This window comes from Myotis daubentonii, chromosome 18 (assembly GCF_963259705.1).
Source record: "Myotis daubentonii chromosome 18, mMyoDau2.1, whole genome shotgun sequence".
NCBI lineage: Eukaryota > Metazoa > Chordata > Mammalia > Chiroptera > Vespertilionidae > Myotis > Myotis daubentonii.
This window is the reverse complement of record NC_081857.1, coordinates 8,260,310-8,286,145: the sequence shown is the minus strand read 5'-3', so window position 1 is coordinate 8,286,145 and position 25,836 is coordinate 8,260,310. Positions and strand designations below refer to the sequence as shown.

Here is a 25,836-nt window from a genome sequence, read left to right as displayed (position 1 = left end):
TAGAGCATTGGCCCACAGACTGAAGGGTTTCAGGTTCAACTCTGTCCAAGGGCACATACCTCAGTTGCAAGCTCGATCCCTGGCCCGATTGGAGCATGTGTGAGAGGCAAACAATTGTTATATCTCACATCTCTTTCCTCCCTCCCTTCCACCTTCTCTCTAAAATAAAGGGGGGGAAGAGGGGGGGGGGAAATCAGATGGGAAAATATCCTTGAGTGAGGAATAACAAAAAAATTAAACTCTAGGTACTGACAGACTTAAATTCTTATGCCACCTTAAGAAGTTTTACCAAACATCTCATTTCCTCCCAAAAGCATCCCATAAGTAGGTGGTTATGGTTAATTCTAGAAGGAATAATCAATTTTTAAAAAGCTCCTATGTCAGTTAGCATGAGATGCTGTTATTAGGCTTACTCCAGGTACTGCCCATGACACTTCCTGGCCAGTAATGCCTTATCCAAATTAGAGACCCACTCTCTAATCCTGAAACTGACAAATGTGATACAGTACTGGTGCCTGCAAACACAAAATCGTAGGGAATTCAAACCATTTTTATCCCTCGTTCTCCCCACCTACTAAAGCAGGGGAGGGGAACGTCTAGCCCGTGGGCCATATAAGGCCTGAGAAATCATGTGGTCTGGCCCTGCCAAAGCATAGGGGTGAGTTAATAAATGTTTGACCAAATACAGTAGGCTAATTTTTAAGGTGATAATTCTGTACGGCCCTTGGCAGAAAAAAGGTTCCCCACCCCTGTACTGAAGGCACACCAAGCCCAGCCTACTTCTCCCCACTTCAACAACGTTACAGGAGTTAGTGGGTGGTTAGAAGAGCCCCTTGGAAACCAACAGCCATTCCAGAAAAATGACTGCTCACTTAACCAAGGGCTGCCAACAAGTGCAGCTTCTCACAGCACGCTTTAACAACCTTAATGAAGGAGAACCCAATGCCTCCTATAATCCATTTAGTTGGAAGGAAAAAAAACCAAGACTGTGGAAAAGTACAACTTAAAAAGCAAACACCACAGGTTATGGTAGAGCACAAAAGCAAGCAGGTCTCTAAATACAGAACTCAATTGTAAGAGTTCGACTGTAGGAGTTCGAACAGGATATACAAAGACTTATGGTGGGATAAATGTCAGAATCCTTATTTCTATCATTTGCTGTCAACAACAGAACCTTGCACACCTTGATCATTCAGAATAAGCCACAGCAGGCAGTTCTGCTCACACAGGCAGCCAGGGCAGAAGGTCACACAAGGAATGGAAGCACAGCCGGCGTGTTTTCTTAGGGATTACATCGCTCCAGCTCTCATCCTTCTTCCCGGCTATTTTGGTGCCAAGAAAGCTGCAGCCTTTGCTCTCTGCTCTTAAAGCTTTCCACGGGCAAGGCTGACGCAGTCTCAGGGCTGCAGCTCCCTCTGCTGCCCGCTGTTTCCTTTGCATGCTGCAGCAGGTTCAATGAAGAGCTAAAACGTGAAGAGCTAAAACGTGAAGAGCTAAAACAGCCCTTTATTTCAAAATATTACCAAGAAAGCACAAGTTCAAATAGTAGTGGAACAGCTAAAATGCCAAGTTGTAAGCTAGGTCTCTGCACTCACCTACAAATCTTCCTCACAAAGGCTTTCTTTTACTCAGTTTAAAGAAAAGTTCTGGAAAAGAAGGAAACGGACTGCTTGGTCCTTCCTCACCTACGCTTACTAATACTGCCCATTACCAGAACTTTAAGGTAGGCCTATCTCATCTTTCAAGATCCCATTTAAATAGCACTTAACGCCTGGTATTGAAGCTATCTGTTTGCCAGTCTGTTTCATTGTATTTATTTACCTTTGTGTCTATCTAACAGCAGATGCTCCATAGCTATTTAACAGAATTCTAACTAGAACCATTCTGAGATACTGGGGAGAGACTTGTCCACACAATTCAATTAGAAAATAAGCAATTAATGGGGGAGGAACCAAAATTCTTAGAGAAGAGACAGGTGTTTTTCCAACTAACATGATTTATTATTCCACTTAACTTACCAGTGCTGCTTATGGTCTTTATTCAGGTTACCAATCCCAGTGTCCCTCTTGTTAACTCTTAACAGAGCTCATTTTAAATGTATCTTTAAGCTATTTCATTCTTTGCTTATACCCAAATACTTCTCACATTCAGATCTTGGTAATAAAATAACAAAGACCTTATCCAATGACTCTATTTTGTTATATCCCCAACCTATTGTGGTTAGAAGCTGTAGTTCCAGCATCCACAATTAGAACTGATGATAAAGTCATATATTAGTATACCTGCCTTTATTTTTATGAACCCTCCTGTTCTCTTCCACCCAATATCAGAAGCTTACCTGTCAAATAGAATTCCTACTCTTTGCCTTAAGAATCTAGAGATCTGGCTCTGTGAAAAGCAAGTGCCAGGGCCAAGAGCCACCCTTCAGAAAACTAACACACCAACAGCTAATGGTGCCACTGTAACTGTAAAAAGTCTCTACCACTGGCTAGAAAGAAACAATGTAAACTTTTTTAACAAAAACAATTCAACCTCATTTATTGTCATCTTGTAGAACTCAAGGGCATTGTATGACTAAATGGGTAAGAAATATTTTCCCAACAAAGGACACAAAAAACACAAACTGTATTGCTTCTCAGTAATTCCTCACTTCATTAAGTCATTTCTAGGTGGAGACACTTTGGAGCAGAGTAATATTATCTCCTTTCAGCATGATCCGGCCTGCAACACAAAAGTAAAAGTGCATAAGTTAGAGCATACGCACTTTTCAGCTATTACTTAATGAAGACAGAGAAGTGTTATTTTATGTAAAGTACAGTTTCTGTAGACTAAGTTAAACTCAACATTTCCCAATGCTCAGTTTGTAGAAGTTGGGAAATGAGTTGTATGTCAAGTTTAGAAAATGCAGCATACTATAACATAACCTCATTCTTAGAGCTCTTAGTATGTTGAAGATTTCATCCTTCAATAAACATACCTGTTTAAGTTTCACCCAACATTTCTTAAACCTATTTGAGCAAAGTATACTTTTTTTTCCTGAAAAATATCTATAAATATCTTCAGGAACACTGGTGTTCAGTAAGACAGTTTAAAAATGCAAATCAACCCCAGTAGTGATCAAACTGTTTCCCTTTTCCAGGCTTCCACTACAAGTAATGCTATTTTCTACATTTATAAGATACTACTATGGGAATCCAACATTACATAAATTATAAATAATACTAGAGGCCCGGTGCACAAAAATTTGTGCACTCGGGGGGGAGGGGGTCCCTCAGCCCGGCCTGTGCCCTCTCGCAGTCTGGGACCCCTCGGGAGATAACGACCTGCTGGCTTAGGCCTGCTCCCGGGTGGCAGAGGGCAGGCCCAATCCCTAGGTGCAGCCCCTGGTTGGGCTCAGAGCAGGGCCGATTGGGGAGTTGAGGTGCTGCCCCGTCATGCACAGAGCAGGGCGATCGGGAGGTTATGATGCCACCCTCAGTCACGCTCAGGGTAGGGCCAATTGGAGGGTTGGGGCACCGCCCCGTCACACTCAAGGCAGGGTCGATGGGGAGGTTGTGGTGCCACCCCGTCACGCACAGAGCAGGGCCAATCAGGGGGTTGGGGCACTGTACCCTGTCATGCACAGAGCAGGGCCAATCAGGGGGTTGGGGCGCTGCCCCCTGTCACGCACAGAGCAGGGCCCATCAGGGGGTTGGGGCGCCGCCCTCTATCACCCACAGAGCAGGGCCGATCAGGGGGTTGGGGCACCGCCACTCTCACACTCAGGGCAGGGCCGATGGGGAGGTTATGGCTCTACCCTGTCACACACAGAGCAGGGCCCGTGGGGGCGGGAGGGTTGGGGCGCCGCACCCTGTCACACACAGAGCCGCAGGGCAATCAGGGGGTTGGGGAGCTCCCCCCTATCAGGCACAGAGCAGGACTGATGGGGGTTGGGGCGCTTTCCCCTGTCAGGAACAGAGCAGGGTGGATAGGGAGGTTGTGGCCTCAGCCCCTGTCACACACAGAGCCACAGGGCAATCAGGGGGTTTGGGCGCTGCCCCGTCACGCTGATCCCGGTGCTGGGAGGCATATTACCCTTTTACTATATAGGGTAGAGGCCTGGTGCACGGGTGGGTGCCGGCTGGTTTGCCCTGAAGGGTGTCCTGGATCAGGGTGGGGGTCCCCACTGGGGTGCCTGGCCAGCCTGGGTGAGGGGATGATGGCTGTTTGCAGCTGGTCACACCCCCTTCAGGGTGGGGGTCCTCACTGGGGTGCCTGGCCAGTCTGGGTGAGGGGCTGAGGGCTATTTTCAGGCTGGGGGTGACTGAAGCTCCCAACCGCTCCTTTTTTCCTTTCTTTTTTTTTTATTCTGGGCCAGCTTTAGCTTTGAGGCTGGGCTCCAGCTCTTAGGCCTCCGCTGCTGAAAGTAGGTTTCTGGCCTTTGCTTACAATGTTGCGATCCTGCTGGCTGAAGCCCGGTTTCTGGGGTTTTGTTTAGCTTCTATATTTGTTACATAGTTGCTTAGAGTTGCAGCTCAGAGGCCTGCAGCAGCAGGCGGGGAACGTTGGAGTCCTCCTTCACTGAAGCAAGCAAGCCTCATGTTAGTTTCAAGCTGCCTGGCTGCTGGCCGCCATCTTGGCTGGCAGTTAATTTGCATATTGCCCTGATTAGCCAATGGGAAGGGTAGTGGTCGTACGCTAATTACCATGTTTCTTTTATTAGATAGGATGTCAATGTTATAACTTGCCTTTCCTGATACATGTTTAAATTTTAAAATCTAGGCTTTCACAAAAATAGCCGAAGCAGAGCAAAATATAACACTTTCAGAAACTACTCTCCACATACCCAGTGTAGGCTCAAGAGAATCCTCAGGGTCTGGAAAAAAGAGACACCTGCAGCTCACCACTGATACAAATCCTAGTGAGCTATGAACTGGGCATTAAGCAACTAAAAACACAAAATGCCTACATAAACCTAAGTTAATGGGATTTTAATAAAAATGATTCAGTTATTCTTGATGAAACCGTGAACCCTAAAGACCTTCTGTTAATTGGGTTAAGAAATTGTGTTCATTGGTCAAATATTTTTCAGTTTTTACTACATGCCAGGCACTGAGTTAGGCACTGAGCATATTAGGGAGCAAAAAAGATGGGACTCATGCACGCACTTACGGAGCATCTGGTCCAGTGGGGGAGAAATTAATAAAATAATACCTATTAATTAATGCTTTACTACAAACTCAGAGAGCACAGCACACCCTGTCGTGCACCCTCACATTCGGATCTTGGCAGTTAGATCCACCCAATTCCCACCCCAAGCAAAACCAAACCAAACCAAACCCGGGGAGGAGGTGACATTTCATGTGAGTCCTGAAGACACAAGGAACAGGATATACAAAGACTTATGGTGGGATAAATGTGCGGATTCAAAGAACTGAAAAAAAAAATAAAGACAAATATGGATGAAGCTCAGAAAATGAAGCAAGAGCAGATGAGATCAGCACAGATCATAAAGCACACTGCAGAATACATTAAACATTTGCTTATCCTACAAGCAGCAGGAAGCCATTGAAGGAAGGACGTCAAGCAAAGGAACGACAAGGTCAGATGGGTGTTTCTAAAAGATTAGAGCAGCCGAAACCGGTTTGGCTCAGTGGATAGAGCGTCGGCCTGCGGACTGAGGGGTCCCAGGTTCGATTCCGGTCAAGGGCATGTACCTGGGTTGCGGGCATATCCCCAGTAGGAGATGTGCAGGAGGCAGCTGATCGATGTTTCTCTCTCATCGATGTTTCTAGCTCTCTATCTCTCTCCCTTCCTCTCTGTAAAAAATCAATAAAATATATTTAAAAAAAAAAAAGATTAGAGCAAACTGGAGAGGGCTGAGGTAGTTGCAGAGAAATTAATTAGTAAACTTAATAGAAATTGGTGCTATCATTAAGGCAGGGAACACTAAAACAGCTCTAAAAGTGTGAGGGGTAGGAACTGAGTTTGATTTTTGATATGCTAACTTTGAGGAGCTTTGAGACATTCAATTCAAGTAGAAATGTTTAACAGGCTCTGAGAGGTAAATTTAAGAGTCAATGTAGCCCTGACTGGTTTGGCTCAGTGGATAGAGCGTCCGCCTGCGGACTGAAGGGTCCCAGGTTCGATTCCAGTCAAGGGCATATACCTAGTTGTGGGCACATCCCCAGTAGGGAGTGTGCGGGGGGCAGCTGATAGATGTTTCTCTCTCATCGGTATTTATAACTCTCTATCCCTCTCCCTTCCTCTCTGTAAAAAATCAATACAATATATTTAAAAGAAAAAAAAAAGAGTCAATGTAGTCATTAGGTGATTTCATAGTTGTGCAAACATAGAGTGCATTTACACACTATGCTCTATGGTATATGCGGGCCATCATTAACCAAAATGTTGTGATGAGGCACATGACTATAGAGATGGTAACTGAAGGTGTAGGCCTGAGGGCCTAAGAAAATACAGTAACAGGAAGGACTACAGCCAAGCTTTGAGCAATTTAAACATTTAATGACTGGGTCCCAAAGAATGAGTATACAGAAGTGTGAAAAGGAGTATTAACTATAAATGAAAAATGAAAACCTGTGTATAGTATCCCAGAGCCAAAGGAACAATATTTTAAAAAAGGAATGGCCAAATGCTGTTCAGATGACAGTAAAATTAAGACTGATAATGACCATTAGATTTAACTCCATTAGTCTTCGTAACATCGGTGAGAACTAGTTGGTGAAGAGGCAGAAGTACAAATGGTGCAGAGTAGAGTAAGTGACAGAGGATGATTTCAAATGTAACCTCTCCCCCCAACAAATATAACTTTCCTAGTGCAAACTAAATGTAAACATGCACTAAGATGCAAATCACTGAATTCTGCAAGTGAATAAAAATTTCTAAAATTCTGTAAGACCATCTATGTTCTTACCAAGTTGTTTTCTTGACTTTGTTTTAGAATGAATCTCTTCTGCATCATCTAATACAAGGTTCATATACTCATCAAAACCCTAGAAAAACAAGCCATTAACTGTCACCTTCAAGTAAGATCACATTCAAACCATTCTAAATAAATATACCTACTTAGATACAGAAATGCCAACTAATTTCAGAAATTCATCCCTTCACTGATCTTTCAGATGAAGAACCGCCTTCCACTCTAAGCCTTTTTAAATAACAAAGAAAGCCAGAACACACTCCATTAGATCTGGAACCTTTTGGCCTTAAGAATTCATTAGCTATGCCAAAGAGCCACTCACCCTATCTTTTATAACCTACTCAATATACAGTATGTGTGTACATGTATGAATTACCCTCTGCCACTGCTTTCCCCATGTTCCCCATAAAACACTATCACCACTAACCACCACTCTGTTTTTCAACTAATAAACAGGGAAAGTGAGATTACTGAAGAAATCTACGATGCCTAAAGGGCAAATTTTCAGTCATATTTCATCTTTCTTTAAAACATCATTTAACTCAGGCTGGTGTTGCTCAGTGGTTGAGTGTCAACCTATGACTCAAACAGGACAGGAGGTCACAGTTTGATTTGGACAGGGCACATGTCCGGGTTGCAAGCTCAATCCCCAGTAGGGGGTGTACAGGAGGCAGCGGATCAATGATTCTCATCACGGATATTTCTATTTCTCTCTCCCTTCCTCTCTAATATCAATAAAAATATATATTAAAAAACACACAAAAAAACATTATTTAAGCCCCAGCCGTGTGGCTCAGTTGGTTGGGGTGTCGTCCCCATACAGCAAAAACGGTTACGGTTTAGATTCCGGTCAGGGCACATACTTAGGTTGTAGGTTCAATCCCTGGTAGGGGTGCACATAGGAGGCAACCGACAGATGTTTCTCTTTCACATCCATCTAATATCCTTGGGTGAGGATTTAAAAAAAAAAAAAAAAAACATTATTTAAGGTATTCTGTCACCCTGAAAATCCAACTCAGCTCCATCAGATGTGGCCTAACCCAGAATTACACTCCATCAATCCTCAATTCCCTCTAATTTTATTTTTTATCCCCCCTCCTTCAAATCTTAACGTTTAGATTGTTTTTAAAAATTGATTTTCCTTCTATCTTATGAATTACCCAATCTCTATCAAGCAAAACAAGGAGTCAAGGGCAATGGGTCCAGAAACACTTTCCTTGGGTTGGTTCTTTGACTTTTTTGTACCCTGCTCTGGCTGGCCATTTTCTGTGAAATCTTTTTCTTTTTTGGTGAGATCTTTTTCTATAACAAACTGCTCTGAGATCAAATATCCCGGGTACTCACAATGATACAGCCTTCTATCCGCATATTCACTTGCTCATAAAGCCACACCTGAATCCGAGATCTCTGAAATAATCAAAAAAAATGGAAATGTTAAAAAGTACACAAAATCCAAGCACTGTGCTCAAACATTAGAGAAATATGGCTCCTAAAAAAAAAAACCACCCTAAAATAAAATAAATAAAAAACAAGATTTTTAACCATCTGACTCCTATCAGAATTGGTAACCAAGACTAGTTACTTGACAAGAAACATTCTCCCGTAATAAATTCTCATGTAATAAACTGGGACCAGACAGTCCCCAGCCAGACACCTCAATCTTCCTGTGACTTGGGACTCAATCCTACTTCTTGCTGCTTCTCGTTTCAATACATTGAGACTGAAAATTGGTGTCAGTAAAGCACGAGGCAGTAAATCCTAAAGACCAAGGCCTCGCATCTAATAACCAGGAGAGAAGCCCTCGGTTCTGGTGGTTAAAAATTCCAATGGCTCGAAATTCATCTGTTTTTCAACTGCGCTGTCACACGCTCAAACCTGTCAGAGCAAACGGAGCTACGTTTTCTTTCAGGGATCATGTACACACTCCGTATTGCCAACGCGGACCCTGCGGCTAAATGTTCCCCCAAAGGAAAGCAGGCTGTCCTTGTCCCTATCCTCCCCTCTTCCTTTCCTAGTGTCATTTCTACACCCGAGTTTCCCTCGAGGTATTAAAACCACTACTTTATTGCACGGTTTAAGGCTAACTGGATTTTCCTCCCAATGTTGCATCCAAGGGGGAAGACGGGGGAAGGGCCAATGTTCCGGCCATAATCACCCCCAACACAAGTCACCGATACCCACCACCACTGACATGTCCGCCAATAATTACTTGTTGAGATTAGGACTTTTGGTCTTGCAAAGTATGAACACAATTCTTTACACGCCCGCAGTGAGCATGGCTCCACACCGTTCTATTACATTCGGCTTTCCCGGCACCCCTCCCCCTCGGGCACCCCCTTCCCCCCGCATGTCATCATTTTAACTGTAGAACACAGTGATCAGACAGGGCGACCAAACAACTTAACAACAAACAACTTACGTACATTTTGCAAGTATCTGAAGATGAGGTTCTGCACCAACGGTTAAAGGAAAAACACACGCACGGCACTCTCTGGCCCCGGGAACTGGTCACTACCGCCCTCGAAGGTTTGCGGAACGCGGTCTGGCGTCCACGCCGCGGAAAGCGCCCAACCAGGCGCTCATTAGGGGCCCTAAGTACTCGGCGGAACCTCCTCTCTCTCTCTCTGGGAGTTTCCTTTGGCGCCATTTTCCTCCCCCTCCTCCCCCAAGCCCACACCTCCCGTTGGCTCGCAGTAACTAACTCAGGCTGCGCCCCTCGGCTCCCCGCCGCCCGCCCGCGGCCCCCGGGAGGGTCTGCCCCCGCCGCCCCCCGCCCATCCCGCTCCCTCCAAGCCCCGCGCCTTCGGGGCCTCGGCCGCCGCGGGGGCTCACGGGATGTGGAAGGCGCACGCCGCTCCTCCGAGCCCGCCGTCTGCCTTTCCGCCCCGCTTTCTGGCCCGAACCTCCCGGTCCTGACATTCTGCGTAGGATACGATGGGCTGCACCATCACCTTCTGCACCTTTTGGCCCTGGCCGCGGTACGCCATGGTGGAAGCTGACAAAGACCACACTAAGCCACACGCTCCCTCGGAGCCACTTCTGGAATAAAGAACCGGAAGCGGAAGTGTGCGGGGCTGGCATAGCGGCCTGCGCAGTTCCTGGGAAGGGCTTCTCTAGCTTTTCTCGGTGCTCCGTAGCCTCCGGGGGAGGCCAAATGGAGGCAACTGCGTTTTGCAATGGGCGGGCCCTACAGCGCCACATGGAGGGAGTCGGGGGAGATACCGGCCTGTTTGTGTCTCCATTTTCTGAGTCGGCTTCCCGCCCACAATATATTTTTATTGATTTCAGAGAGGAAGGGAGAGATAGAAACATCAATGATGAGCGAGAATCATGGATCAGCTGCCTCCTGCACGGCCCCGACTGGGCATCCAGCCCGCAACCCAGGCATGTGCCCCTGATAGGAATTGAACCCAGGACTCTTCAGTACGCTGGCTGATGCTCTATCCATTGAGCCACACCAGCCACTGCAGCTTTAAAAAAATTAAATCTTTATTGTTGAAAGTATTACACATATCCCCCTTCCCCCCCCCCCCCCCCCCGCTCCTCATTGACGTCTTCTAGTCGACTTCTCCCCCTCCCTCCTAGGCCTTCACCACCCTATTGTCTCTGTCCATAGGTTATGCACACACAGAATGCATCCAAGTTCTTTGGTTGATCTCTTCCTACCCACCCACCCTCCCCGCCTTCCCTCTGAGATTCCGCAGTCTGTTCTATGGATTCTATGTCTCTGGATCTATTTTGTTCAGTTTGTTTTATTTTGTTCATTAGATTCCAATATGAGTGAGATCATGTAATACTTGTCTTTCTCTGACTGGTTTCTTTCTCTTAGCATAATATTCTCCCTCTCCATTCTGTCTCAAAGGGTAAGAGATCCTTCTTTTTTATTGCTGCACAGTATTCCATGGTGCTTACCTCTCTCAATAAAATGGGTTGGTTTAGTACTTTTCCTTTTATTTATTTATTTATTTATTTATTTATTTATTTATTTATTTATTTATGGTGCGGAAACCCAAGATTTAGTGCTCTTTCTAAAGCCTATTTCCTTGAAATTTAGGCTTGATGGCAGTGTTGTGGTGAAGAGGATAGGGCGGTAAGAAGCCAAATCCACCTAGCACTCTCAGCCACAGACAATCTGGTTCAAAAGCCAGCCGGTAGTGGTTTGCTCCATTACTGATTCAACTCTTATCTTTGTGGGAGTTCTTGTAAGGAGGCGACAGAGCAATTTAGCTAAATTTCAATTTAGCGTGAAAGCCCTGAAATCTGATTGCAGGGCTCAAATCCAGCTCACTTGTATGACCAAGGATCAATTCTTTAGCTTTGCTACATCTTGGCTTAGTTGTTACCAAAATGAAGATACAAGCGTTCCTTCCTCATGGGACTGAAGTTTTCGGGTAGTAGTATATGTGTACATACTAAGTATGTGTGTATATATAAAGGCTTCAGTGTTCTAACATAATTGTTTCCTGGGTAACACAGAAGAGCTGGAACTTATTAAGTTATGTCATGGGTTTGTGGTCTGACAGAAATTTCATTTAATTGGAATACCCATTTTATAGATGAGGAAATTGAAGCTCAGAGTTGAAAGCACTTGTCTAAAGGGACAAGTGGCAGAAACATAACCTGCTTAACTGAAGTCTTCTGTTTAAGGAGGATAAATACTAATGCTGACCTCATAAAAGTGTTGAGATCAAAGGAGATGAAAGTGATTTTTAAACTGTAGGGAGCTAGAAAATGCATGATATTATTTTTTTTAAGAAATTTTCCTGCCTCACACTCAATAGAGGGTCATGTGCACAGAGGAAATGAGGTAGATTTGCTGAATTCAGAGACAGCATGGATAGAGCACACTGGTATAGCTATTCCACCAGAGATGCTTAGCTACTTGTTTTGCATTTTCCTGTTCCTTGAAGTCAAGATTCCTAAACTTTTAGGGATTGATCCCTATAAGCGATCATTTGACTGATTATATACAACTCATCAGAAGTGGTTTGCTTTAAAAAATGATTTTGCTATTTTACATTTAAATCTTTGAATGGGATTTAATCTAGAATTTATCCCAGTGTATCCTGGAATTGATAACAGCTTAATACTTTCTAGATGGCTGCCCAGTTTTCCACCATCTTTACAAAAAAATAACTCATTGTTCCCCATTCAACTTAAAATACATTTATAAATATACCAAGTATATGTGTATATGTATATAGTGTTGTTCATTTGATCTTTGTATCTATTTATGGACCAATATCACTGTTAAAAAATATTATAGCTTTGTAGTGTTTTGTTATTTGTTAGGACTAAAAGGAGTAAATTTTCCCTAGCTATTCTTGGTTATTTTCCCCACAAACTTTAGAATTAGCATCTCTATATTAAAGAAAAAAATCCTTTTGGTATTTTCACTGTGATTACATTAAATTCTAGAACTTAGAATTATTTTTTTAATCTAAATACCTGATGTCTTTTTGTTCAAATTTTCCTGAGTCTGAGTTTTTTTCTTGAGTTTTTTTCTTTCTACTTTATCTAGTTTAATCATAGATATTTCATTTCTCTTGTTCTTAAAAGTGATTTTTTTAAAAGATATTTTTATTGATTTCAGAGAGGAAGGGAGAGGGAGGGAAAGAGAGAAATATCAATGATGAGAATCACTGATCAGCTGCCTTCTGCATGTCCCCCACTGGGGGTTGAGCCCACAACCCGGGCATGTGCCCTTGACTGGAATTGAGCCCAGGACCCTTCAGTCTGCGTTGACAACACTCTTCCACTGAGCCAGGCCAGCCATGGCTAGTATGCTTTTTATATGAGGGAGTCCGGGCTCTAATAAACCAAGGATGAAGTTACCTATAAAGTCCTGGTATTCATACCCCAGGCCAGATTCAGAGCTGGAAAACAGAGCCCACCTCCTCTTCACAGGAAGTATGTGAAAGAATTTGCAGTTAGATTTAATCTAATACAAAGACCCAAAATAAAAATTCGCAATGGAAGTGATCAGTTTATAGCAAAGGAAATACAAATGGTTTTCAAATAGATGAAGCATTGCCCCTCTATCATCTATCTATCTATCTATCTATCTATCTATCTATCTATCTATCTATCTATATTCACTTGTTCAATAAGCAATTGTCTTATATTTGAGCATTTTTCATTCTCTGCCTTTAGTCTGAATCTTGGCTCTTTACCCTTACTCTTTAAAAAATAAAAATGATGCCGAAACTGGTTTGGCTCAGTGGATAGAGCGTCGGCGTGCGGACTGAAAGGTCCCAGGTTCGATTCCGGTCAAGGGCATGTACCTGGGTTGCGGGCACATCCCCAGTGGGAGATGTGCAGGAGGCGGCTGATCGATGTTTCTCTCCCATCGATGTTTCTAACTCTCTATCTCTCCCGCTTCCTCTCTGTAAAAAATCAATAAAATATATTTTAAAAAAAATTAAAAAAAAATAAAAATGATTTTATTGCCCTGACCAGGAATTGAACCAGTGACCTCTTGGTGCATAGGATGGTGCTCAATCCACTTGGCTGAGCTGTTTACCCTTACTCTTAACTCTAGATTTTTGCTTTACTCCTGAGGACAAACCAGAGTCAAAAACCAAAACATCCAGGGATAGGCCAATAGCAAGTTTTAATACACTGTGTTTTGCTCATTACCATTGACTGGGTGGGGAACGTCCGGCAGCGGGCTGTATAAGGCCCGTGAAATAATGTGGTCTGGCCCTGTCAAGGCATTAGTGGTTAATTAAATATTTGGCCAAACATAGCAGGCTAATTTTTAAGTTGATAATTTTATATGGCCCATGTTATATCCAATGGCCCTTGGCAGAAAAAAGGTTCCCCACTCCTGCCATAGACTAAGACAGTAACAATAGTTAAATCCAACCAAAATCTAAAACTTTCATAGGTCCACTCAGTCATTGCTTATTCTTTGCCTGTTTTATTTTACCGTGCTAGGAAAATGGTCAAGTATTTTCCTTGTGCTCATGCCCTTAACTGACATCATTTTGAAATTTCAAATGGAATCTGAAAAAAATTACTAATGCAGTCGGATGTGTGGGTTGTGGAAACTTGCACCGATTATTTAGCAGCTTTCAAAGATGATTTAAGAAAAAAGAGCTCTTGAAATGAACTGAACCCAATTGCACATAAGAATATGCCTGTACTTTCTTGTTAAATCTGATTACACTGACTTTGACACTACAGTGAAGACAAAAGCAGTGATCTTCAATGCAGTGTAAGATTTAGTATCAAAATGGTTATGTAAAATGAGGTACACACTAAGTACTCAATAAATGTTAGCCAGTTTTAAAATGTTACCTATTAAAGAGTTAGCAACTGGTGACCACAGTTCCTGTTGCTAAACTGACAAATTCAAAGCAAATATTTTTAAGGATTGCAAAAATATCCCAGTAACATGAAGCCAGTTTTAGAAAAGGATCATAAAACTTTGGCCAATATAGAGTAAGCTTTATTTTTGAAACTATACTAAACTTCAGTCTGATTTCTACAGTTTCAAAGGTTGGTTAAGATGAAAAGAAACTCTGGCCCGAGCCGGTTTTGGCTCAGTAGATAGCGTGTTGGCCTACGAACTGTAAGGTCCCAGGTTCAATTCCAGTCAAGGGCACATGCCCGGGTTGTGGGCTTGAACCCCAGTGGGGGACTTGCAGGAGGCAGCTGATCAATAATTCTCTCTCATCATGGATGTTTCTCGCTCTCTCTCTCCTTCTTCCTTCCTCTCTGAAATCAATAAAAAAATATTAAATAAAACCCCACCACAAATGTATTTAAAAAAAAAAAAAAAAGAAAGAAACTCTGTTCTGGCCCTATGAGAGAGGACCCATTGGAATTTGAGGTTAAGGTCACAATTTTAGAAATCATTGATCTTGAGACAAATATATGAATTGCAAACTATTTTGAAATTTTTGGCTCTAGCCAAACTGTACTATTTGGGCCTTTTCCCTATTTAAAATTGAAAACCATCATCACTCAAAACTAAATATAAGTCTGTTTGGCTTTTTGTGAAAAGTTGATTCAACTTGTTGGTACTATTTGACAAAGAAAAAAAAATCTAAGTTTTTTGGTGTCTAACAAATTTATATGGTAACCCCATAACAAAATATTGGCACACTACTGAAAAAAACTGGACTTTCTGGAATTAAAATTTTTAATTGCCTTCATGCTTGAAAATTCTAAATTGTTGGCTCCATCTAAGATCACTTATAAACATTCTCTCCTTTAAGAAATTTAATGGCATTACTTGAGTTACAATGATAATGGTTAAGTCAGTGCCAGAAAAGAATACTCACATATAATTTGCATTCTTACCTAAAGTGTATATAACTAAAATTGAACAAGCTTGTGGTGAGTTTGGCAGTATGTCCTTGAAAAGATTTCTAAAGCCAAATAATACCTGTGAAATTGGAGCACTTACACAAAAGGCCAACACCATTCTGACTGGGGCCTCTATTGAGGCAGATCCTAGGCTGACATGAGGTATGACCAGTTAACTCACAATGTCAAGACTTTCCTACACCAGTTTTATTTAAAACACAAATAAGTATTTCTCTTTGTGTAATGAATGGCAAATGGTTCAAACAATGCTGAACATGAATCATTGACTAATACAAGGGCTTTAAATATGAAACAAAATTATTTTTTTAAAAGCAAATAAAGGTTATATACAAAACGGACCTGGAATCTAAGCTGATTCCAGAAATGAAATGAGTAGAAAATCTGTGGTGAAACCAAACATTCCACCCCTGCTTTGGAGAAGGGCTATGATACAACATTCAGTCAGCTGAAGATGGATCGACAGAGGAGTGTCTATACATAAATTTCAAGTCATTTTTGCTTGTGCAGAATCATCCAGATCTTCCCAAGACTGAATGGGCAGTCCTGTGGCTTTCTTCCTTTTCCGTATTCTCAACAAGGCTACATGAAGTTCAACTCTTGATGAGCCGCTTACAATAGCAGTTCCTTAGGAGCCAACATGACAGGTGGGTCAGATTCCCCTATGAGAAACAAAACTGCCACCTACAGCAAAGTATCAAAACGGACAAGTCCTTCTTTCCTCCTCCTTCCGACATATGTAATGTCTCCTTCTAATACGATTAGCCCCGCATACTTGTCCCTTCACAGTCTAAACCTTGAGGTGATATGAAGGAGGGAGACCAACATCAAAGAAAGAAAATTCAATTCAGAAATGAAGAAAACTGGATGGTATACAATACACCTCCAGAAATCTCAAATAATCCCTTCTGTAGTACAATTCATTGTACTGCTACAGTCCACACATAAATATTGGCAGCTTGAATGAGTTCATTTCCCCCCTCTGATAGTTAAAGGACACCAAATAAATACTGGGTAAGAGGAGTTTGCTGGGAGAGTTAGAAATATAAAATTAACTAATTTTTATTCCTGTGATAATTCAATGTGAGTAGGAGGCAAGTACTAAAAAGAAGGGACAACTTTCATACTAAAAAGAGAATTCCTCTAATCATTATGTCACCATCTCTTAATAAGAATCCAGGGAATCCCAGAAATAGAAAATTAATTTCAGAGAACCCCTGAGGCACTTTAAAGCCTTAAAAAATTACAGTAATAAATTAGCTATTGATCTTCAGAGGCTTACTCAGCAGTAGAAACATGAAAATCGGGTCCAAAAAGTTCTGTCCAGATTACAGGCTTCCTGAGCTGCTCAGCTCCAAAGCTTAGACGAATCTCCAAATACTTTAAAAAAGACATACAATTTAACACAGACTGAATTTTTTTTTAGTGGTAGCATGAAATTTGGTCCTTATGATAGCAGCTGTCTTCATCCTTTCCAAACTCAGGTAACAGTAAGTACATTAAGACAATACATAAAAGAAATAATACAACTAAGGGGGGAAAAGCCAAAACTGACAACACCTCAAGGAGTCACCAAGTTCTCTTGCATCATTTCACTTGGATCTCTCTCAGTCTTTTTGTGGAGAGAGGGGTAAGAAAGAACTTTTTCTTGAAGATGCTAAACAGTGGCATCAAATGGACAAAATGTTTATCAAGGGACTTTAAAAATCTGACCCCAAGGAATCTAGGACACATACAGGTAATTCAGAGGTATACTTCTGATCTGGGGCAAATTCTAGACTAAAGAAATGATCATCTTGGGTAAATGTTATAATAGATGAAACTAAGTGCAGTTTTTTGGTGAGTTTTTTTGTTTTTGTTTGTTTGAAATGTCCTACTATCATCTTCAGCTATCAATCATTTCTGATAGCTCAAGCAGAAGGTCATCTTCATCTTTCCCAGGATCCAGGTCAATCTCGGCTTCTAATTTGCCTCCTGAAATCTCCCATATTAGTTTCTCAAAATCATCATCCACAGAGAGCGGGGGTTTTCCTGTCGAAGCAGTGCTGAGTCGGCGAGTTTTCGTGGCCATTTGGGATGAGGAAGGGCCAGATACTTCTGGTGGAGAGGGATCTGACGAGGATTGGGCTGGAGGCAGCACAAGACTGTAAAGAAAGAAACACCCAGAAGATTATTAAAAACTGTCCTTTTTCAATGGCTAGCTGGACTACCTACTCTCAGTGATACAAAGAGTTAGCAAAGAGTTGTTTGAGGACACACAAAAGGAATTGTTTTACTAATTAGGACAAAGCATCTTCCCTTTAAAGTAGAATTCAGGCAGGCTTTCAAAACATCCTTGAAATAATACAGGCAAAATATAAACAATGGCACCTAAGGAGAATAGCAACCCTGAGCATTATGTTTTCTTGAAATTAATTTGAAGTTCAGCAGACAATTTAGATATGGCTAAACTGTACATGCTTAGAATTATTTAGCAGTTTTATTCTCTAGACAGCATAAACAATACTAATGGCCTAAGTTTGATTTAAGAGAACTGCAAGGTATTACCTGTCTCTAGGTCTCTCTGTCTCAGGCACAGTGACTGCTTTGTCCTCAGAGAGGAGTGGGACAACAGCCTACGAAAGGAAGAGCAATGTAATTAAGTGGGAGAGTCAGCTTTTTAATGTGAGCACATTCACTTTCTTTTGCCACCTTCTTGGAATCATGGCTATCTTTCTTTAATCCTGGGAATCAAGAGTAAATAATCCAAAGGTTGGGTGTACAAATAAGCAAAATATTTTAAGTGCCCAAAAATTAGCTTTCAAAAATCCTAATCTGCCACTTCACCAATGTCTGACCGTAAACATAAAATACAGTAACAACTAAACAACAAAAATGCTTAGAAAATGGCAGGAAGTGTCACACACGGATACAGATGGGGATCAGCGTCCCTGCTTCCCTACCACGGAGACGAAAGCACTGCCCCGCTGGGTCTGCCTCTTACCATGGCCGCTTTCTTGGCCGGGCTCTCCTGTAGGTCCCCACTGGCGCTGAGCGGCTTCACCGCTGCCACAGCAGGGTGGATCTCCGCTGCCTTGCGCTTCAGGGCCAATTTGGGGGAAGAGACCACTTTAACCACAGATGGCTTCACATTCACTTTGGGTTTAGCTACAAGGAATGGAAAATATTTGATTAGTAGTTTAAAATATCCCTATTTTACATGGAGAATAACTCAGAATATCAAAATTCCTTCACAGTAATATACAACATACAAACAAAACGATGACAAAAAAACTAGACTGAAAATGATCCACAAGCAATCTGCACTACACACGAACATAACAAACACATATACTCAAATGATTCTTCAGTGGCTCTTGAATTTGCCACTGCTCTTCTACTCCTTTTCTTCTTCAAAATCAGAGGAGAAACGTACCACAGAAAGTTAAAAAAAAAAATTCTAAACAGCAATTTTAAATGCTGAGAGAGAAACTCATCTAGATTTGTCTCTTTAAATAGAATTATAAGAACTGCTCCTTACTATTCACTTTTGTGTGACCCGGATATAAGATAAATGAAATTCAACCCAATTGCTCCCAGGGAATTACAGAAATTTGATAATTTTGAGATCCTAAAGCAGTGATGGGGAACCTGACATGCGTGTCAGAGGTGACACGCGAATTCATTTTTTTGGTTGATTTTTCTTTGTTAAGTGGCATTTAAATATATAAAATAAATATAAAAAATGTAAGTCTTTGTTTTACTATGGTTGCAAATATCAAAAAATCTCTACATGTGACACGGCACCAGAGTTAAGTTAGGGTTTTTCAAAATGCTGACACGCCGAGCTCAAAAGGTTCGCCATCACTGTCCTAAAGCAAGGTATACTAGGAGGAACACTCACCTTTAACCCTTTTCTCCACGGTCTGTGCTGCACACTTCACATTCAATATTGAGTCGCCAATCCCCGCGGTTTCCACCTCTGCCTTCTGGGATGACTTGGTGGGAAGCCGCTTTGTGAGGCTCCGTATGATGCTCGGCGCAGCAGCGAACACTGGCGGGTCCGCTGGCTGGGCATTACCAGCGTCTACAGCTCCCCAGGGGGGTAGCAGAACAGGTTTTTCCTTCTGTGAGGTTCCCCTCTCTGGCTGTTTCTGTACGTACTTTTCTCGCATCGTCTCACTTTTCTTGACTGGCATTTTAATGGCACCTCCTGTTGTCTCATTTGAAGCCTATGTATAAATTTAAATGACAGAATTAAAATCTAGTATCCCTAGCCCTGGCCGGTATGGCTCAGCTGGTTGGGTGTCATCCTGTGCACCAAAAGGTTGCCAGTTTGATTCCCAATCAGGACACATGCCCAGGTTGTGGGTTCAATCCCTGGGAGGGGCTGCGGCAGCCAATCGGTGGTTTTGCTCTCACATCGATGTTTCTCTCTTGAAAAATCAATTTAAAAAACCTTTTAAAAAAAATCTAGTACCTCTAACAACCTATATGATAATTGCTATTTATAAGTTACAAGTCAAGCAGTGTCTTACATAATCCAAAACACAAGAGCTTGTTTTGCTCTTTGATATTAAATAAAAACCATGTACCCAGCCGGTGTGGCTCAGTTGGTTGAGTGTTGAACTATAAACCAGGAAGTCATGGTTCGATTTCTGGTCAGGGCACATGCCCAGATTGTGAACTTGATCCCCAGTGGGGGGCGGGCAGGAGGCAGCCAATCGATGATTCTCTCTCCTCTCTCTCCGTTCCTCTCTGAAATCAATAAAAATATATTTAAAAATAAAAACAAACCCACCAAGCTGCCCTGGCTGGTTTTCTCAGTGGTTAGAGCATCAGCCTGTGAACTGAAGGATTTCAGGTTTGAGTCCAAGTCATATCTGGGTTTCGGGTTCAATCCCTGGCACCAGGAGGGGTGGAGGCAACCAGTTGATGTGTCTTTATTACACCGATGTTTTTCTCTCTCTCTTTCCTTTCCTTCCTTCCTTCCACTCTCTCCACAATGGAAAAAAATATCCTTGGGCGAGGATTAACAAAAAAGCAACAACAAAACATACCCCACCAAGCTAGAGAGGAAAGATTAAATATATGTGCAACAATAAAATCTCAGATTCTTTAGGCTAATCATGACCCTGAGTCTAATAATAAAAATGATTTAAAATAATCAGACACTTGCATTAATGTACAAAGATGCTCATTATCTTAGGTAAAACAAAGTCCAGAAACAGACTACATTTGTATAAAGAGCACTATGTGGTCAATATAGACGAACATCTTGAATTATTAATGTGGTAAAAGTTAAAGCAGGCGCCGAAACCGGTTTGGCTCAGTGGATAGAGCGTCGGCCTGCAGACCAAAAGGTCCCAGGTTCGATTCCGGTCAAGGGCATGTACCTGGGTTGCGGGCACATCCCCAGTAGGAGATGTGCAGGAGGCAGCTGATCGATGTTTCTCTCTCATCGATGTTTCTAACTCTCTATCTCTCTCCCTTCTTCTCTGTAAAAAATCAATAAAATATAAAAAAATAAAATAAAGCAGGCTACAAAATGAGCACTGCCTTTACATTCTAAACACGAGTCAAAGATTAAATGAGTTCACATATGTGTATGTAAACAAAAGGCTTGAAGGAAATCCATGAAAAACAAAATGAGCGGTGGGTACATGTAGACTGAAATTACAGGGTTTCTCATTCTTTTAAAAATTACCAACTTTAGTACAATGAATTGGCCTTACTCTCAAAGGCAAGGAAAAAAGCTCAGTTTAAAAACACTGATGCCTGCCGAAACCGGTTTGGCTCAGTGGATAGAGCGTCGGCCTGCAGACTGAAAGGTCCCGGGTTCGATTCCGGTCAAGGGCATGTACCTGGGTTGCAGGCACATCCCCGGTGGGGGATGTGCAGGAGGCAGCTGGCCGATGTTTCTCTCTCATCGATGTTTCTAGCTCTCTCTCTCTCTCCCTTCCTCTCTGTAAAAAATCAATAAAATATATTTTAAAAAAAATAATAAAATAAAAATAAAAAATAAAAACACTGATGCCAATTAAAAAACTTTCAAAGGGCAGAGGACACTGGTGATATACACAGAAGTACAGAAAACCCCCATTAGAAAAAAAAAATTTTTCCCTGTAGAAAATTATACACACAGTGAAAGACTGTTTACATATCAGTGAAGTGTTAAACAGAAATTTATTATAAGCTAAAACTAAAAAGCACATTTCACCATTCATCTAGCCTTCACTTGCCATGGACGAAATTATAAAATGACTTAAAATAAACTCACCTCTTTAGCCTCTATTCTAGCAACACTGCTCTGAAATGCAACTTCACTTTCTTCTTGAAGTTTCTTCTCTTCTTTTATACCTATATTCACATTAAACAGATCTTTAGTTATTTCATTTAGGCTCTAACTTCATGACAGATGACGTCAAACAAAACTTTTGTTAATGAAAATAATGCTAACATAGGGCTAATAAAATGGTAGATAAAGCCCATTAGTCCTTATAAACTTCCAAAATGAACTTTAAAATATGAAAGGTCTATGGGTGCTGCTATACAGAAACAGCTTCACTTCGTGTAACCCAGTGGTTCTCACAGGTTATCTGAGTAAAGAGAACTTTACAGAACTCCTAGGAACAGCCTGCGGAGCCCTGCCCTCTGAAAGACTACTGGGGAAGTGGTACTACAGATCAAGCTCTCTCTCATTACCTAACTTTTTGGTGATTCGGAAAAGCCGCCGTGCCCCCGCGGTGGTCTCGGGCTGAGGCTGGGAGCTGGGGCTGCTCTTGGAGCTCTGCTGCACCCTCCGTGCCTTCTCCAGTTTAATTTCCTCCAGCGTCTTGATATGCACCTCCTGCATAGACTTTGTTCTCCCTGCAGGCTCCTCTGATTGTCCTTTGTTGGCCACCATTGGTGGCAAAACCAATGTTTTTTTAGTGTCACTATCCGTCTTTAACTTGCCGCAGGAGACATCCTTTTTGCTTTTCTGTCTCTCTGCTTCCTGCTGCCGGTGTTTCTTTTCAGCCAGAGCCTCAGAGAAGGTTTTGATTCGAACGGTGGATGAGGTTCTTGCTCCTGAAGTAGGATCATCAGCTTTTGAAGAGCCTTCTGCCTTGAGTTTAGTTTGCAATTCTCCGCGTTTCTGACTGGCTCTTTCGAGAAGAATTTCTTCTAATGTCTTCACATGGATCTCACCAACGTTAGTAACTCTCTCTGTTTTCAAGGGGAACACAAGTCACTTTATTTGGAGTTCACCTCTTTTAATATATATATTTTTATTTAGGTCAGAGAGGAAGGGAGAGTAAGAGAGAAACACCAACTATGAGAATCATGGATCGGCTGCCTCCTGCCCGCTATTGGGGATTGAGCCCACCACCTGGGCATGTGCCCTGACTGGGAATCAAACGGACCTCCTGGTTCACGGGTCAATGGTCAACCACTGAGCCACACTGGCTGGGCTGAATACAGCTTTTAATGAAAGATGAAAATAAAAAACTATCCTTTTACAACCTTAAACACATCACGTTCGAAACCTTTGAATATGCTATTGCTTCTACACGGAATAGTCCCTACTGTCCTCATTTCTCTTGCTTCCTAGTTTTAACTGAGTTCATCTTAGAACCTGACCACCCCCAAATCTAGTTTGCTACACTGATCATACAATACCATAAATGAGTGATTATTTCCAACTGCACTAACATTAGAACAGTGACTATTATTACTTATTTTAGTACCTGCTAATAGAAAGCACTCCAACATTTCTGAATTATTTTCTTAAGTTTTTAAAGTAAAAAAATCTTCCATTTCCAAAGTAGACTGATCTCAAAATAACAATTCCAAGAAAGTACAATATGAATGGTGCCATGGTAATCCTGTTTCCCCACCCTTACAAAATTTCATCACAATAATAAAGACATTAAAAGTAGACTAGCCCTGACCGGTTTGGCTCAGTGGATAGAGTGTCGGCCAGTGGACTGAAGGGTCCTGGGTTCGGATCCAGTCAGGAGCACATGCCTGGGTTGCGGGCTCGATCCCCAGTAGGGGCGTGCAGGAGGCAGCTGATCAATGATTCTCTCTCATCATTGATGTTTCTATCTCTCTCTCCCTCTCCCTTCCTCTTTGAAATAAGTAAAAAATGTGTGTGTGTGTGTATATATATATATATATATATCCTATCTAATAATAGAAAAACAGGGTAATTGACCGTACCTTCGCTACACCTCCCATTGGCTAATCAGCGTGATATGCAAATTAACCGCCAACAAAGATGGTGGTTAATTTGCATACGTAGGCTCCAAGCGGCGGAGCAGTGAAGATGGAGGACGGAAGGCGGCTCCAGCCAGAGCAAAGGCCTGGGTCCCGGGTGCCAAAGGAAAACCGGTGCTTGCAGCCAGGAGAAGGGAAGGCCTATTGCACGAATCTCTTCATGCAACAGGCCTCTAATATATATATATTATTATATATTATATTATATATATATAAAGAAAAGTAGACTAAATCGCCCTGGCTGGTGTGGTTCTGTGGCTAGAGCATCAGCCCGTGCACTGAACGGTCACAGGTTCGATTCCCGGTCAAGGGCATGTATCTGGGTTGCAGATTCGATCCCCAGCCCCTGGTAGGGATGCATGCAGGAGGCAACCAGTTTTGTGTCTCTCTCACATTCATGTTTCTAAATTTTATAAGTAACATTCATTGAACACAACCCACACCATTCATTTTCATATTGCATATGGTTGCTTCCATACTATAATGGCAGAGTTGTGTAGTTGTGACCTAGTTTGTAACCTGCAAAGTTACAATATTTACTCCCTGATCCTATACAGAAAACAAGCAAAGATCATAAAAAGTGAAGCAAGAACCCCAAAGAGATAGAAAATATGAAGGCAAGGTTAAAAAAAATGTGGTGGAAACTATGTTCAAAAGCTCCAACATCTGTCTAGTAAGAATTGCAGGACATTCCCTGGCTGGTTTGGCTCAGTGGATAAAGTGTTGGCCTGAGGACTGAAGGTCCTGGGTTCGATTCCAGTCAAGGGCACATGCTTGGGTTGAGGACTTGACCCCCAAATAGAGGTTGTGCAGGAGGCAGCCAATCAAAGATTCTCTCTCATTGCTGACATTTCTCTCTCTTTCCCCTCTCCCTTCCTCTCTGAAATCAATAAAAATATATATATATATATATATTTATATTTTATTGATTTTTTACAGAGAGGAAGGGAGAGAGATAGAGAGTTAGAAACATCGATGAGAGAGAAACATCGATCAGCTGCCTCCTGCACATCTCCTACTGGGGATATGCCCGCAACCCAGGCACATGCCCTTGACCGGAATCGAACCTGGGACCTTTCAGTCCGCAGGCCGACGCTCTATCCACTGAGCCAAACCGGTTTCAATAAAAATATATTTTAAGAAAGAACTGCAGGACACAGAAACAATGGCACCAGTTGGGCGAGCATGGGGAAAAGTGGCCCTCGCCCGAAAGCCACACAACAGTCTCTCCCTATATAACTCCAATTTTCTTTAAGCCACCGTCCCTCCACCAGAGCCTAGGAGCGGTTGTGAGCATTTCATGAGATAGCATACATGAAGCTGCCTGACACCCATAGGAACTTGGGTCTGGTTCTAAATCACAACATAAGCAGCTTGAGGCTCACTTCTCTGGAGGAAAAAGATGTCTACGTCTGCCGCGGTGCATAACTCAAGGGGGTCAATTCACATTGTATGGTAGTCTATGTTGAACACCAGGATTCAATGTGAATAGTCCTTTCTGGAACTGTATAACATGGAATATTAGGTAATTCCCTGCGGTTCTCACTGTACTATATGATCAATTGTGGGAGAAGGGTGCAGAATAGGGAGGAGTCATATTATACTTTGTTCATTTTAGACAAGATCAGGAATCTAGGTTTTGAGGTCCTTAAAGATTGCAAGGTAATTATCAAAAAAGTAAAAGAATTATCAGTGCTTTAATTAAATGTCAACATTATTTTCAGAACAGGTACTGACATTAATACTAACAAAGAATTTCTGATCAAATTATCTTCTTCTCAATAAAATATTCTAAGAAAAATTCCATAAAAATAAAGAAAGTTTCGCCCTGACTGGTTTGGCTCAGTGGATAGAGCATTGGCCTGCGGACTGAAGGATCCTAGGTTCGATTCCAGTCAAGGGCATGTACCTTGATTGCGGGCACATCCCCAGTAGGAGGTGTGCAGGAGGCAGCTGATTGAATTCTCTCTCCCATCAATGTTTCTAACTTTCTATCTCTCTCTTCTTTCCTATCAGTAAAAAATCAATAAAATAGCCCTAACTGGTTTGGCTCAGTGGATAGAGCGTCAGCCTGCAGACTGAAGGGTCCCAGGTATGATTCCGGTCAAGGGCATGTACCTTGGTTGTGGGCACATCCCAGTAGGGGGTGTGCAGGAGGCAGCTGATCAATGTTTCTCTCTCATTGATGTTTCTAAATATATTTTATTGACTTTTTACAGAGAGGAAGGGAGGGGGATAGAGAGTTAGAAACATTGATGAGAGAGAAACATCGATCAGCTGCCTCCTGCACAGTCCCCACTGGGGATGTGCCCGCAACCAAGGTACATGCCCTTGACTGGAAT

General features: G+C 42.2%; 2 protein-coding genes across 11 annotated transcripts in view; both read right to left on the bottom strand.

The window, feature by feature from the left end:
* Positions 1-2,509: 2,509 nt before the first annotated feature.
* Positions 2,510-10,001, bottom strand: SNRPE (small nuclear ribonucleoprotein polypeptide E). Of its 3 annotated transcripts, XM_059675500.1 has the most exons (5): positions 9,853-10,001; positions 9,343-9,369; positions 8,264-8,326; positions 6,914-6,992; positions 2,510-2,721 (listed from the first exon to the last, which is right to left on the bottom strand). In XM_059675500.1, the coding sequence occupies exons 1-5, from the start codon at positions 9,904-9,906 to the stop codon at positions 2,666-2,668; spliced, it is 279 nt and encodes a 92-aa protein (XP_059531483.1). In that variant the 5' UTR covers positions 9,907-10,001; the 3' UTR covers positions 2,510-2,665. The 3 variants fall into 3 exon arrangements, with proteins under 3 accessions (XP_059531483.1, XP_059531485.1, XP_059531482.1); XM_059675502.1 differs by lacking the exon at positions 9,343-9,369 and having other exon boundaries at positions 9,871-9,954; XM_059675499.1 differs by lacking the exon at positions 9,853-10,001 and having other exon boundaries at positions 9,339-9,594.
* Positions 10,002-15,420: 5,419 nt separating this feature from the next.
* ZC3H11A (zinc finger CCCH-type containing 11A) overlaps positions 15,421-25,836 on the bottom strand; it is a 38,597-nt gene continuing 28,181 nt past the window's right edge. For all 8 annotated transcript variants that reach the window (XM_059673592.1, XM_059673593.1, XM_059673594.1 and 5 more), the window contains 6 exons: positions 21,938-22,441; positions 21,513-21,592; positions 19,137-19,464; positions 18,237-18,400; positions 17,801-17,868; positions 15,421-17,397 (listed from right to left, as the gene is read on the bottom strand). In XM_059673592.1, coding sequence (XP_059529575.1) covers positions 17,139-17,397; positions 17,801-17,868; positions 18,237-18,400; positions 19,137-19,464; positions 21,513-21,592; positions 21,938-22,441 — 1,403 coding nt within the window. In that variant the 3' untranslated portion in view covers positions 15,421-17,138. The remainder of the gene's footprint in view (positions 17,398-17,800; positions 17,869-18,236; positions 18,401-19,136; positions 19,465-21,512; positions 21,593-21,937; positions 22,442-25,836) is intronic.

What these genes read in the sequence shown, in the direction of transcription:
- SNRPE (XM_059675499.1), bottom strand. Translation starts at nt 9,566, where the DNA reads ATGGCGCCAAAGGAAACTCCCAGAGAGAGAGAGAGGAGGTTCCGCCGA. An exon ending in GGATAGAAGGCTGTATCATT is followed by an intron (nt 6,993 to 8,263) that starts GTGAGTACCCGG and finishes TTGTTTTTCTAG; the next exon opens with GGTTTTGATGAGTATATGAA. An exon ending in AAAGTCAAGAAAACAACTTG is followed by an intron (nt 2,722 to 6,913) that starts GTAAGAACATAG and finishes TTTGTGTTGCAG; the next exon opens with GCCGGATCATGCTGAAAGGA.